Below are 11,285 nucleotides of genomic sequence, written 5' to 3'. Positions count from 1 at the left end.
CCCCCCCCCCCCCCCCGGCCTCTTTTTTCAAATTGCAAAGTATTTTTAAATTTTAAAATACTTTTTGCTCAGAAATATTTTCCAAGGGTTGTGGGGGTTTTTTTGTTTGTTTGTTTTATTTTTTTTAACTAAAATCCCCTGGAAAACACAAGAAACCACCAATCCTTCTGCTCCCCAGCCCTTGGCGTGATAAAGAAAATCCCCTTTCTAGCTTTTTTGGAAAGTGCACTAGAAATTCCAAAAAAGCAGTGAACATGCAATGAAAATGGAAGATTGAAAATGCTTTTTTGCACAGACAAATCCATGTGTCCAGGAGCCCCCGCCTCCCCCTGCCCAGGGAAACTGAGGCACGGGGGTGGCGCTGGGAGCAGCAGGGCTGCTGCGCATCAGGCATCACCCCTCAGTCACACCCCTCCGGCTCCCACCACCAGAAGCACGACCCAGTGCCAGGCGATTGCCTTTGCTCCCCCCTCCCCCTGCTGCAACCCAAACCTTTCCTACCCCCTGCACCCCCATGGGGGAAACCCCCAGGGCATCTCACTTTCCTCTTTTTCCTCCCAAAAAATACACCAGGTTTAGTTTAAGTTTTTTTTTTTTTGGTTTTTTTTTTTTGCAACAAAAGAAACTATTTATTTGGAATATGCATTACCAGTACAAATCAGGAAACTGTAAAACCTACACCTTGTTAGTATCGTCATAGAACATAAAAGTCTCAAGTGGGATCAGAAAGACAGAGGCCTTTTTTTTTTTTTTCTTTACAGAAGCAGAAAAGCTTAAAGTTTCAAAACCAGGTCGGAACAGAGAGTCTTTTTTTTTTTAGGGTTTTTCTCTTTGTGTTTTTTTTTTTTAATATTGGGAATCCATTAAGAGAAAAAAAAAAAGATGGGTAAAAAATAGAAAAAAAGCAACTCAGAACAAGTGGGTTATCTTTACAAGGGATAGAGAGGGCTTTGCAAGAACAAAAAAAGCAAACCGACAAAACCAACCCCCCAGGCAACGTCTGATTTACAACATCTTAATAATAATAATAATAATAATAATAATAATAAAGGTGTATGAAAACAAAAGGACTCCAGGAAACCTTGGGATTAAAAATAACACCCCAAACCCTAAACCGTTCAGTGATGTGAAAAGCTCGGTTGTTTTTGGGGGCGGGGGGGAGGAGTGTGGGTGGAGCAGGGAAGCTGCTTTAAGAGAAAACTAAAGCGATGCCAACTGGCATCTTCCCCAGTGCTCCTCCTTGAGCCCCACTCTGCAGCCACCGAGATTTCGGGCTATATCTGGGGGCATTCTGGACATGTTCCACCATGGCTGGGGGGCTGCCCATGTCCCATTCCTTGACCCTCATCCTTCCCAGCACCCCTGTGCAGCTGGGGCTTGGGGCTTGACCCGCCCTCAACAAGATCCACGGTCTGTGGTCAAAATGATGTTGGTACCTTCCTTGCTCTGATCCCATCATGTCTGAGCCGAGAGGTGCGGTTGGGCTGATGGGTGCCTCCCTCCAGGGCTCCCGCACCAACCCTTCGGGGCACGGGTGCCACCAGGATTCAGGGCAGAGCATAAGGGCATTGAAGCCCACCACTAGCTACCTATTTTGGGGAGGATTCATGTCCTTTCATCACTTCCAGGGAGCTCAGCATCGCCCCCAGACACAGAAACTGATGGGTTCAGCATCCGACTCTCCATCACCCCTCAGCATCTCCTCCCCCAAACCCCTCGAGATTACATCCCTCTCTGGAGATGTAATTGCCCCACCCAGCCCCAGAGCAGCCACCCAAAGATCTGGGTGTCAAAATGAGTGGAGACCCCTGGAGAAGAGAAACACCCCCCCAAAAAACGCAACCATCGCTTTTCACATCACTTGGGTCACAGCTCAAAAGCGCAAGGGAAGCGGCGAGGCCGTCGCCTCGGACAGGTCAAAATAAACTCATCATCATCATCAAAGGCCCCCCCTCCCATCCCAAATAATGCCAAAAAAATAAAATAAAAGGTAATTTCCGGGTCTCAACATTAAGAAACATAAAGTGTTAGACTGTACCTATTAATGCTCACTATTCCAACCATTTTTTTCTTTTTAAAGTTTTACAAAATGAATTACCGTCACTTTTTAAACATTGTGTAAGAAGAAATGAGTGTGCACAACTCTACACTTTTCTAGCATTCTTGAACTAATTCACAAATGCAAGAAAATGGAAAAAAAAAAAAAACATGGGAAAAACAAAGAAACAAACAAAAAAGATGAATGTAGGTAGTTTGATGTTATAAACTATACAGGAATGAAGCGCTTGTTGCCACAGAAAGAACAGGGACGGGACCTGTTCAATTTTGCGTGCTAAGAGGGTCATTTTTTTATTCTTTTATTATAAACACTATTAAATTCCGACTGCGTTTTTGGTTTTTTTTCTCCTTTATCTGAATATACAAGAACATTCATTATCAAATGTTCGTTATCATCAATACTACAAAGAACGAGACACAAATCGCAAGAAACAATGGAAAATGTTAATAAAGCTGAAAGAGTCGTCGAGTTTTTTTTGTGGTTTTTTTTTTGTTTTTATTTTTTTTGAGTTTCTGCAGGTTTTTTGTTTTTTTGTTTTGTTTTGTTTTTTTGGTATCGAAGTCAGGTTTTTCTGGGCAGAAAAAAAATAATAAAAAGAAGAAGAAAAAACCCACAACACTCAGGGTTGGAGGGGGGGGAGGGAAGGAGAAACAACCCCAGCCCCCCCACCCCCACCCCCCAAAAAAAAAGAGAAGGCAAAGAAAAAGGCAAGCGAGCAGCTATGCCAATGCGAACCAGAGGGACCAACCGGGGAACCCAGGAGGTGATTTGCAAAGTACCGTGGAGGAGCAAGTGCCCTGCCCGGGCAGGGGGTGCCGCAGGCAGGGGGTGCAGGCAGGAGGGGCAGCGGTGGCAGAGCAGGGGAAGGCAGCCCTGGCACGGGCTGGCTCCGGTAAGTGGATGGTTTCGGCTCATCCCTGGTTGGTTTCCAAGAGGTACTGTGGCATTCCCGCAGGCGCGGCACTGCTGCCGCTCCGGAGAACAGTCCTGACCCAGTCCTGCGTCCCTGAAAGGCTTTTCTGGAATGGTTTAATGTAAAATAAGCTGGAAATGGTTAAAAGGCTGCACTGGGGGAGGCCACAGGAGGAAGAGGAGAGTGGGAAGGTGAAAGGCTGGAAAAGATGGGCAGCACCTCTTAACCGTCCTCCCGGGGAAACAACCTTCTTGTTGCTCTGAACATATTCCCAGCTGGGAGGCAGCCCTAGACCTCGCACATCGCATCACGCTCTACAGCACAGTCCGCTGTGAAAGGAGGAGCAGAAAGGGTCTCGCTGCTGGAGGCATAAGAACTAAGCAAGGAGCAGCTCGTGCTGTTTCTCATCCACCTTTTGTGTTCTATGCCAGCTCAGAAACAAACAAACAAAAAAATCCACTGAATTGGGACTTTTTGTATTTGGGGGAAGGTCACAAATTTCAGAGTGGATGTTTTGGAGCCTTCTGGGCTTGTTTCCCAGGAAAAGGCAGGCTTCACCTCCACTTCAGGCAAGTCACGCTGCTGGCCCCACACTGCAAGGTGACAGTGTGTTGGAGCTGTGGGCACACCGCTGCTGTGGCCTGCAGGCCAAACACCATTATTTTTTCCCGCAGAAAGGTGGAAATTTTTTTAGCAGAACTTCAATTTTAAATGGTTCCTCCTTAACGCTGCTCTGCGCTGGCAGTTCCCATCTCAAGATGGCTGGCACATGGGCAGGGTGGGCATGGATGTGCAAGAGCATGAGATATGGCCAAGGGGTATTTGGATCCATCACAAGGTGCCAGACATGCTGCACTCACACCAGCCCCCATGACACCCAGGGTCTGGCTGTGGGCTGGCTCAGCCTCCTTGCGCTTGCTGGAAGAACCAGCGGCCAAAAGTACCGCTCCCACACGAAGCTCAGCCCGTTGCCTGGGGCAAACCAGAGCCTCCACGCCCTGCTCTTACATCAAAGGCTGTGTCTTCCCAGTGTTGGGCTTCCTGAAGGGGTGTTTCAGCAGAATGAAGCCTTGCTTACCACCCACCATCACTTGTCCAAAAAGCAGACCAGAAACCCCATGAGTGCTCCCGTGACTTGGGATGCTACTCCCAGGATAAAACCAGCAGTGTCAGCTGAAAGACATCCCCAAGCAGGGCATCCACCCACCTTGCAGAGCCTTTACCCTCAAGCAAACTTTAAGCATTACCAAAAGCACCCAACACGCTTAACCCATTGCCTCCAGCCCCCGGGACCCCACTGACTGTCCCTCACTGCCTGCCTGGCAGGGCTTTGGGAACACAGCAGGTGCCACCAACCTCTGTGGGTCCTGCCTGCACTGGGGAACCCACCTCCTCCTCTTCCACACCATGGCACGCTCCTGAAAACACGAGCCAACACCCTGTGGCACTCTCTCCGCCATAAAAAACTCCACTGCCAGCCTCCCCAGGTGCTGTGAGAAAATGGCTGGGGTCCCATCAATCATCTATGCATGATCCTGTACAACATCGTGGAGGTGCTCAGCGCCTTTGTTATCAGCAACGTCCATTTCTTGTCCACCTCTGCCTTGTTTCCTTCCCTCCTCTCCTCCCCTTTAACAGCGGGCAGGAAGGATGGCAGGATTTCATGGCTCATCCAGCTTTGGGATGTGCGGCAGAGCACGGCAGGGACTGGGAAGTGCCGGTGGTTTCCCCGGGACTGGGAATGGGCTGGTACCTTTTGGAAGCGAAGGAGAGCACTCTGGCTCCTCCTGTGTGCACAGGGGGCTGCGTCCACCTGCCCTGTCACTGGCAGTGCCCGAGGGTCAGCTCACTGAGGCAGGGATGAGCGCGGGGAGGCGATGTGCTGGCTGCGGCCACGGCCGGCAGAGACGAGGCGGCAGCGGGGCTGCAGTGGCATTTCCCTACGGAGAGGTAGCGTGAGAGACGGCGGAGGGCAAGGGGGGTTGCCTGCTAGTAAGGGAGCAAGATGTGACTGAGGTACGTTTGTGGCTCCTCAGAAAGATGCCCAGCATGAGGCCGTACACTGCTTTGGGGTGTGTGGCAGTTGATTTTTGCTTTTCCTCCTTAAAATCCTTCTACCTGTCGACACATCCTTCGGTGGGAAGGGGTGAGGGGAAGGGAGTGGTGTTGTGGCAGTGGCAGGGAGAGGGAGAGCGGCTTCTACCCAGAAAAGAAAGGGAGGAGAGTATAAAGAAGTGTCCAGATTGGCTGAAAAAAGCATCCCGACGAAGAGAAGAGAAGAGAAGGAGTCTTCTTATGTGTGCTGATTGGGTTCACCTCCAGTCTGACTGCTGCGGTGTTAGGAGAGGCCCCCTCCCCTCCCGCCCCCGCCGGGGCCGGCTCAGCCAGGGATGCAATTTGCTGGGAGATCAGTTGGAGGTATCAGAGTGAACGCTGCCAGGGCCTTCTGTGGGGGAGGTCACCGACGACGGGGTAGTAGCGTCTTGCCAACCTCCATTAGCCTGCGGGAAGGGAGACAGGAGACGTCAGTCACCCAGCGGCATGCCCAGCCCTACCCAAGTCGCCCATCCACCTCGGACCTCCCCGCTTCTCCCTTGGCAGGGTCTGATGCAGGAGGCAAAGATGGCCCCTCTGCCTCCCACATCCCACCACAGACTGCAGGGCTCCATCAGTGGGATGGCTCCAGAAACAATTCTGTCAAAAACAGGGGTTTTGATAAACTGCAGGTGTTCTTGGAAATTCTGCCCTTCAAAAAAATATATTTTTCTGCAGAAACCCTGAACTCTGGTTGTGTGGATTTTTTTCACCCCCAAATAGAACCCTTCCTCATACAGAAGAAGGAAAATAGCAAACACCTCGCTCCAGAAACTCCACCCTGGGATGTCATCTGGACCCAGGTGCTATGAACACGCAGAGCAAGAGATGGGTCCTGAGGGACCTTTGAGCCGTGCCATGTCCCCCAGCATCACCCCACGTCCCCCCTTGCTGCCTTTCCTGGGCATACCTCCTGCTGCATGGTCTCTGTGTGGGGGGAAGCCATCAGCACCAAGCCTTGCTGTGGGGAAGACGCACTGCCCACACACCTCTCCTGCCACTGTGAAGGCCACCTTTGCCGATTTGGGCCGCCTCTCAGCTCCCAGTGCAGAGCCTTCCCCTCCATGCTTTGCAGTAAAACAAATTTCTGCTGCTGCAGGGTTGGTCCTCCACACTCCCTGTCACCCCTCCTTGAGGATCTCCAAGCCACAGTGCAACGGAGGTGCCACCACCATATCCCATCTGAGGGTTCGTACAGCAAAGCATAGCAGACAACTTGTTTCTTCTCCTAAAAACAGGCGCAGAGCCAAATTCTCCAGGCTCTTGAGAGCAGAGCTACTGGAGGGCCACGGATGCTGCAGGCAGGTGCCAGCAGTGCACAGAAGCTGCTCCTCCATGGCTGCCATCCCCTTCAGAGAGGAGCAGATGTCACACCCATCATTCTCTGCTTGCTCTGACATTGATTCAGTGCTTGGCTAATTAATCCTTCCCAACCACTGGCCGAGCTCGAGTCGTTAGCAGCCGCTGTCCCACTTTAGACACTCCCAGGCTGCTTTGCCCTCTCTGGCTGCCTGTCCCGCTGCCTCCTGGCACAGGGCATCCATCACTGGCCCTGCTAGTTGGTACCCCGCAGACCCCCAAGGTGGGGCAAGGGTAGGAAAAGCCTCATCGCCCCGAGGTGCCAAGCCGGGGACTTGCCAGGGGGTTGTCCATGCTGCCGACCAGCTCCTGCCTGCCTGAGAGACATCTGAGGTGGAAGCAAAGAACTGACCACAGGCGAGCTGTGGGAACCCATGTTATGAGGGATGAAACCACCTCACAGCGGGACATGCACAAAGCAAAAAAGACAGGCCTGTGTGTTCTTCCATGCGCACATGTGTGCATGCAAACATGCCCCCTTGCAAAGGGGTTCAAGCAACAGCAAGGAAGACAGAAATAGGAACCTGAGCTTGCTAGCAGGTTAGCAAATCCCATTCCGCTTCACCTTGGGTGCAAGCATGAAACCAGACTATGCATGAACATTACCAGCCTTGTGTGCCTCCCACCTGCAGAGACCCTGGACTTGCCGTGCCCACCACCCCCACCAACTTCCATCCACACCCGGGCTCCGACCCACAGTCCCTGCGCTCCCCGAGATGCAATATCCACCCTTACATGTCTTGGACCACTGCAAGAGGCAGCAATTACTGTAGATTATCAGCCTGACAATGACAGGCCACGTAAAGAGAGACACCGAGCCAACTCCACCGCCCCGAGACTGGCATATTCAAGTACACTTAGGACATTAATAGCAATTTACGTGCCATCAGTGAGAGAGAACCACAATAGCTGTGCTGGCAGCCTCTTATTACCAAGCCTGTTATTTGTTGGAGTTACAAGCTATAATCACAACAGAAACTTTCAAAACCCTTATCTTCCGTGACGCACCAAATCTATTTCAGAGCCGTAATTGCTATGTCACTGGAGAGTTTGCTGCTTAATGCACTCAGATGCCATTTAGTGTTTGCAGGGTCATTACGGTGAGCAGGAGGAGGGAGAGCGGAGGGGGGCGTGCAGAGCAGGGCTCCGTCCCTATTGTGCTCAACTATTTTTAGCAAGGCTTCTGCATGCCAGCCGCGGTTGGAAGGAGCGAGAGAGAGAACGTCTTGCAGACAGCAACTGCGGTGCCTTGATGTTTAGCACCCTGCCCCAAAACACTGGGGAGCCCCACTGCACTCAAGATTGGGAGTCAGCCTTCATGTGTTGCAGGAGTTTATGCTGCTGCTGCTGACCCTGGTGGCATCCACTGACAAGAGGATGCTGGGGAAAGGCTGACCTAGATCGGGGTACCCTCCACAGACCCCACACCCTCCTGGCTTCCACAGCCTGGGAAGGCCCCAAGTTATGGGTCAAGTGATGGAAAGGAGGCCCCAAGGTTGACCATGCTTTTTATCAGCTTGATGCCATCCTTTGGTATGGACAAGATGTCCATGAGGAGGCTGGATCCCTCCCCTGGCAGAGGGCAGGCAGGTACCACCCACCCTCATCCCTCCTTTCCTGGAGGCCGCCCTGTTGTGGCATGGACCAAGCCACATGCAGGGTGCATCTGACTCCAGCCAGCCAGCCCTGCCTCTTTTCAAAGTAAGGAGATCACTTGGGATCTGACTGTGGTAAATCCCTTGGGATCTCCCTCGAAGACAAAAGAGTCTTCTGAGGAGGCTGCTGCTCCTCACAGACCCTCTGAGGAGCCCCTGCACAACAGCTATGACTTCTTCAGGAGGGGGAGAAGCCAAAGACAGAGCAATAGTCTCCAGGACATCTCTACATATCACCTTCTGGTGCCAGAGCACAAGGAAGGCCTTGGTAGCTGTCCAAGTGGTGGAGTCCTGGTGATGGACTGCTGAAGCAACTGGTTTTGGTGCCTTTGTTTCCACAGGTCTCACAACATTATTGTCACCTCCAGCAAGTCTGGTGGACTCTCTGCCCAGGCCTCCTACGTGGGGCTGGGAGATGACTTTCTGTCAATTTTTAAAGGCACCTTCTGCTTTGCATGGAGGCTGTCTCGACATTCCATCTCCTGTGACCAAATCCTTGTCCCACCATCGCGGGGCAGGGTGTCAGGTCAGCCTCCAAACACACCAGATACCAGCAAATCTGACAGACAAGGTGTAGCCTCGAAGAGGTTTCAGACCTCTGAGCTTTTAAGTGCTTGAATCGCAGTCTCCTTATGATATGCACTGAAGCTCTTATTACACACCAGAGAATCCAGCCTTGCCTGGCCATCACTTTAGAAGGGTCATGGCAGCAGTCTTCATGACACAGCAAGGCATCCCTGATGGATGGAGCTCAGGCCCTGAAGCCCTGCCAGACCAGCTTCCATTTCCCAGCTCATGATCATGATCATGATGGTGAAATGTAGCTTGCTGAGGAACAGAGCAACAACTTTCTTTTCAAGGCTGAAATTCTTAGACAAAAGGGTCTCAGCACAAGTGAGGAGGTCTCATCTCCTACAGGTAACACTGCCTGGCGATCCTCACTGACAAGGGTGGATGCAAAACTCAATGGCACAACCCGTCACTGACCACCACCATCACAGTCACACACACTGCTCTGTAAATAGGCACAGCTCTGCACAACAACAGTTTTACATAAAAAAACCTTGCACTCTGACAAACTTTAAAAATAGCCTGTCATTTTAGATGTTTAAATGATCTATAAATTAAGTCCAAAAAGAAACTTCTGGAAGCGTTTTTCTTTAGGATGACCAAAGAAAATTTAGTTCTTTAGAAAAAAAGTTCCCCATTAGCAGATGGGAACTAAAACACTTTGTGGATTTACAGCCACGGGGCAGTGGCAGGAAGAGGTGTGTTTTGGGTTCGGACCCTCCAGGGTACTATGACAATGAAGATTCAGCTTCTACTGGATCGAACCTGGACATCTAAATTCTTTGAAACCCCTAGCCTCAGGGACCTCCCAGCTGGGGACGCGTGAGGACCCCCCCAGACAAGCACTGTCCAGAGGGACCAGACACATAACACCTCTCACTTAATGGTGCAAAACCCATCAACATCAAAGCTTGCAAAAAGGGCTCCATCAGGCCCCAAACATCCCCTCCTTTAAGGTGTGTGTGTGGTCCCTCCTCCCTCTCAGTGCTACCCAAGGCCAGGTATCCTCAGGAGGCCTCCTGCCTCTACCACCCCTCCATCACCAAGAGCATCTCCATCCCTTGCCAGGACTGGTGCTGCCCGTCACCGTTTCCACCTGCGAAGGAGATGGTGGCTGTTCTCGCTCTGCCTCAGCCATCACTGCGGGTCACAGAGATCACGATGCCTGGGACATCACCCATTATCCTGCTAACGATGTGGAACCGACTCCAGCCCTTTTTGCCCCACAGAGCAGTCTGTCAGCTGTCGAGCAGCAGAGCCATGGAGGAAACAGGGCTTTGGGTAGATTCCTGTCCTCAGCTGTCATGACTTACATGCATTTAATATTCATCCTCCATCAAGGAAGGCAAACCCTGAGCGCTGTCTCCCCTCCCAAGGTTTGCAGCGGTGGAGCCAGGCAACCTGCTGCTGACTTCCCAGCCCTGACAGGCTCTGGGGATGACTTAACCTCAGCCCCATGCAGACATCTTTGTGACAGGGCTCTTGACTAGGTCTCGGCTCATCTCCTTCCAGCAGCTCACAGGGATGCTCGGGTGATGTGGGGACAGCAGCTTTCTGTGCCACTAGCCGCATCCCGCTGCTTGTCCTTGGTGTTAAAGGGTTCAGGGGAGAGGCAGGGAAGCCCTGCCTACTATGAGACAGCCACCCTGCCTGTGCCGAGCAGCTCCCCAGGACCTTGCCCAGGACCAATGTTCCCCAGAGGGCAGCCATACTTTGGGGGTGGACAAACTGAGGTCTGTCAAGGGACCTAGCTGGATGGGAAGACATTAAGTGACAATAAAAGCTACAGAGAAGAGCTTGCTGCCTGGGATATAGGAGAAGCAAAACATTCCAGGACAGAAACAACCTAGAAGATGCTTCCTAAACTATCTGCTCAGCTCTGGACTCTCTGCCTTGCTCCCCATGCCTGCCACAGCTTTATGGGGAAATGAGGAGTCACCCCCAAACCCAGGTGGTCCCTTTGCCCACTTGCCACCCTGCCCGTCTCTGAACAACATCCAGTTTGGGCCAATTCGGGCTCTTGGCCTCCTAGAAAACCAGCCTGAGTGGCCATCAGAAGCCACCATCCCAGGTCCCTGTTTGTGAAGTGTGGGGGGCTGCTCAGTCCCTGCTGCTCTCAGCTCACCAGTTCCCAGCACTGCTTGTGGTAACACTGGTTCTCCCAGTACCACAGCCAGAAATACCAGCCCATCCATCCTCCTCCTATTTAGCTTTTGAGTTTCCACTACCTCTTTCTTCTCCTCTCCCTCATCACCCCCTCCCTGCCTTGTAATCCCCAGCAGCAACCCTCCCCCCCAAATTTCGGCTTAACCCAGCCCACTTTTATTTTCCAAGCCAACTGCAACCATAATCAGCTCAGCCTCTTTCCTTGGGGGTATTTTAATTTATACAAAAGTATCATCTCTTATCATGATCAGCCTGCGATTCATTTACTCTCCAAGTATTAAAAAGCCAGAAAGGGAATAAATTCAGCGCACGGAGAAATTAATGCGGAACGATAGGCTCTTTCATGTGGCATTTCCAAGTGCCGTTTTTGCAATGGGCTTATGTAATGAGACATAATTATCTGCACATGTTCAATTACATTACTTCACAAATCCTCCCTGCCTCTGCTCCTGACGTCAAGCTGCCCGCT

At 51.5% G+C, this 11,285-nt stretch overlaps 1 protein-coding gene across 2 annotated transcripts in view; it reads right to left on the bottom strand.

Annotated features, from left to right (window-relative positions):
• Positions 1-1,124: 1,124 nt before the first annotated feature.
• Positions 1,125-11,285, bottom strand: part of PBX1 (PBX homeobox 1) — a 134,767-nt gene continuing 124,606 nt past the window's right edge. For both annotated transcript variants that reach the window (XM_064454571.1, XM_064454572.1), the window contains one exon: positions 1,125-5,473. In XM_064454571.1, the coding sequence (XP_064310641.1) occupies positions 5,381-5,473 (93 nt within the window). In that variant the 3' untranslated portion in view covers positions 1,125-5,380. The remainder of the gene's footprint in view (positions 5,474-11,285) is intronic.

This window comes from Phalacrocorax carbo, chromosome 6 (assembly GCF_963921805.1).
Source record: "Phalacrocorax carbo chromosome 6, bPhaCar2.1, whole genome shotgun sequence".
In the NCBI taxonomy this organism is placed as follows: domain Eukaryota; kingdom Metazoa; phylum Chordata; class Aves; order Suliformes; family Phalacrocoracidae; genus Phalacrocorax; species Phalacrocorax carbo.
The sequence above is the reverse complement of the archived record's forward strand: the minus strand, read 5'-3'. Positions and strand labels throughout refer to the sequence as shown.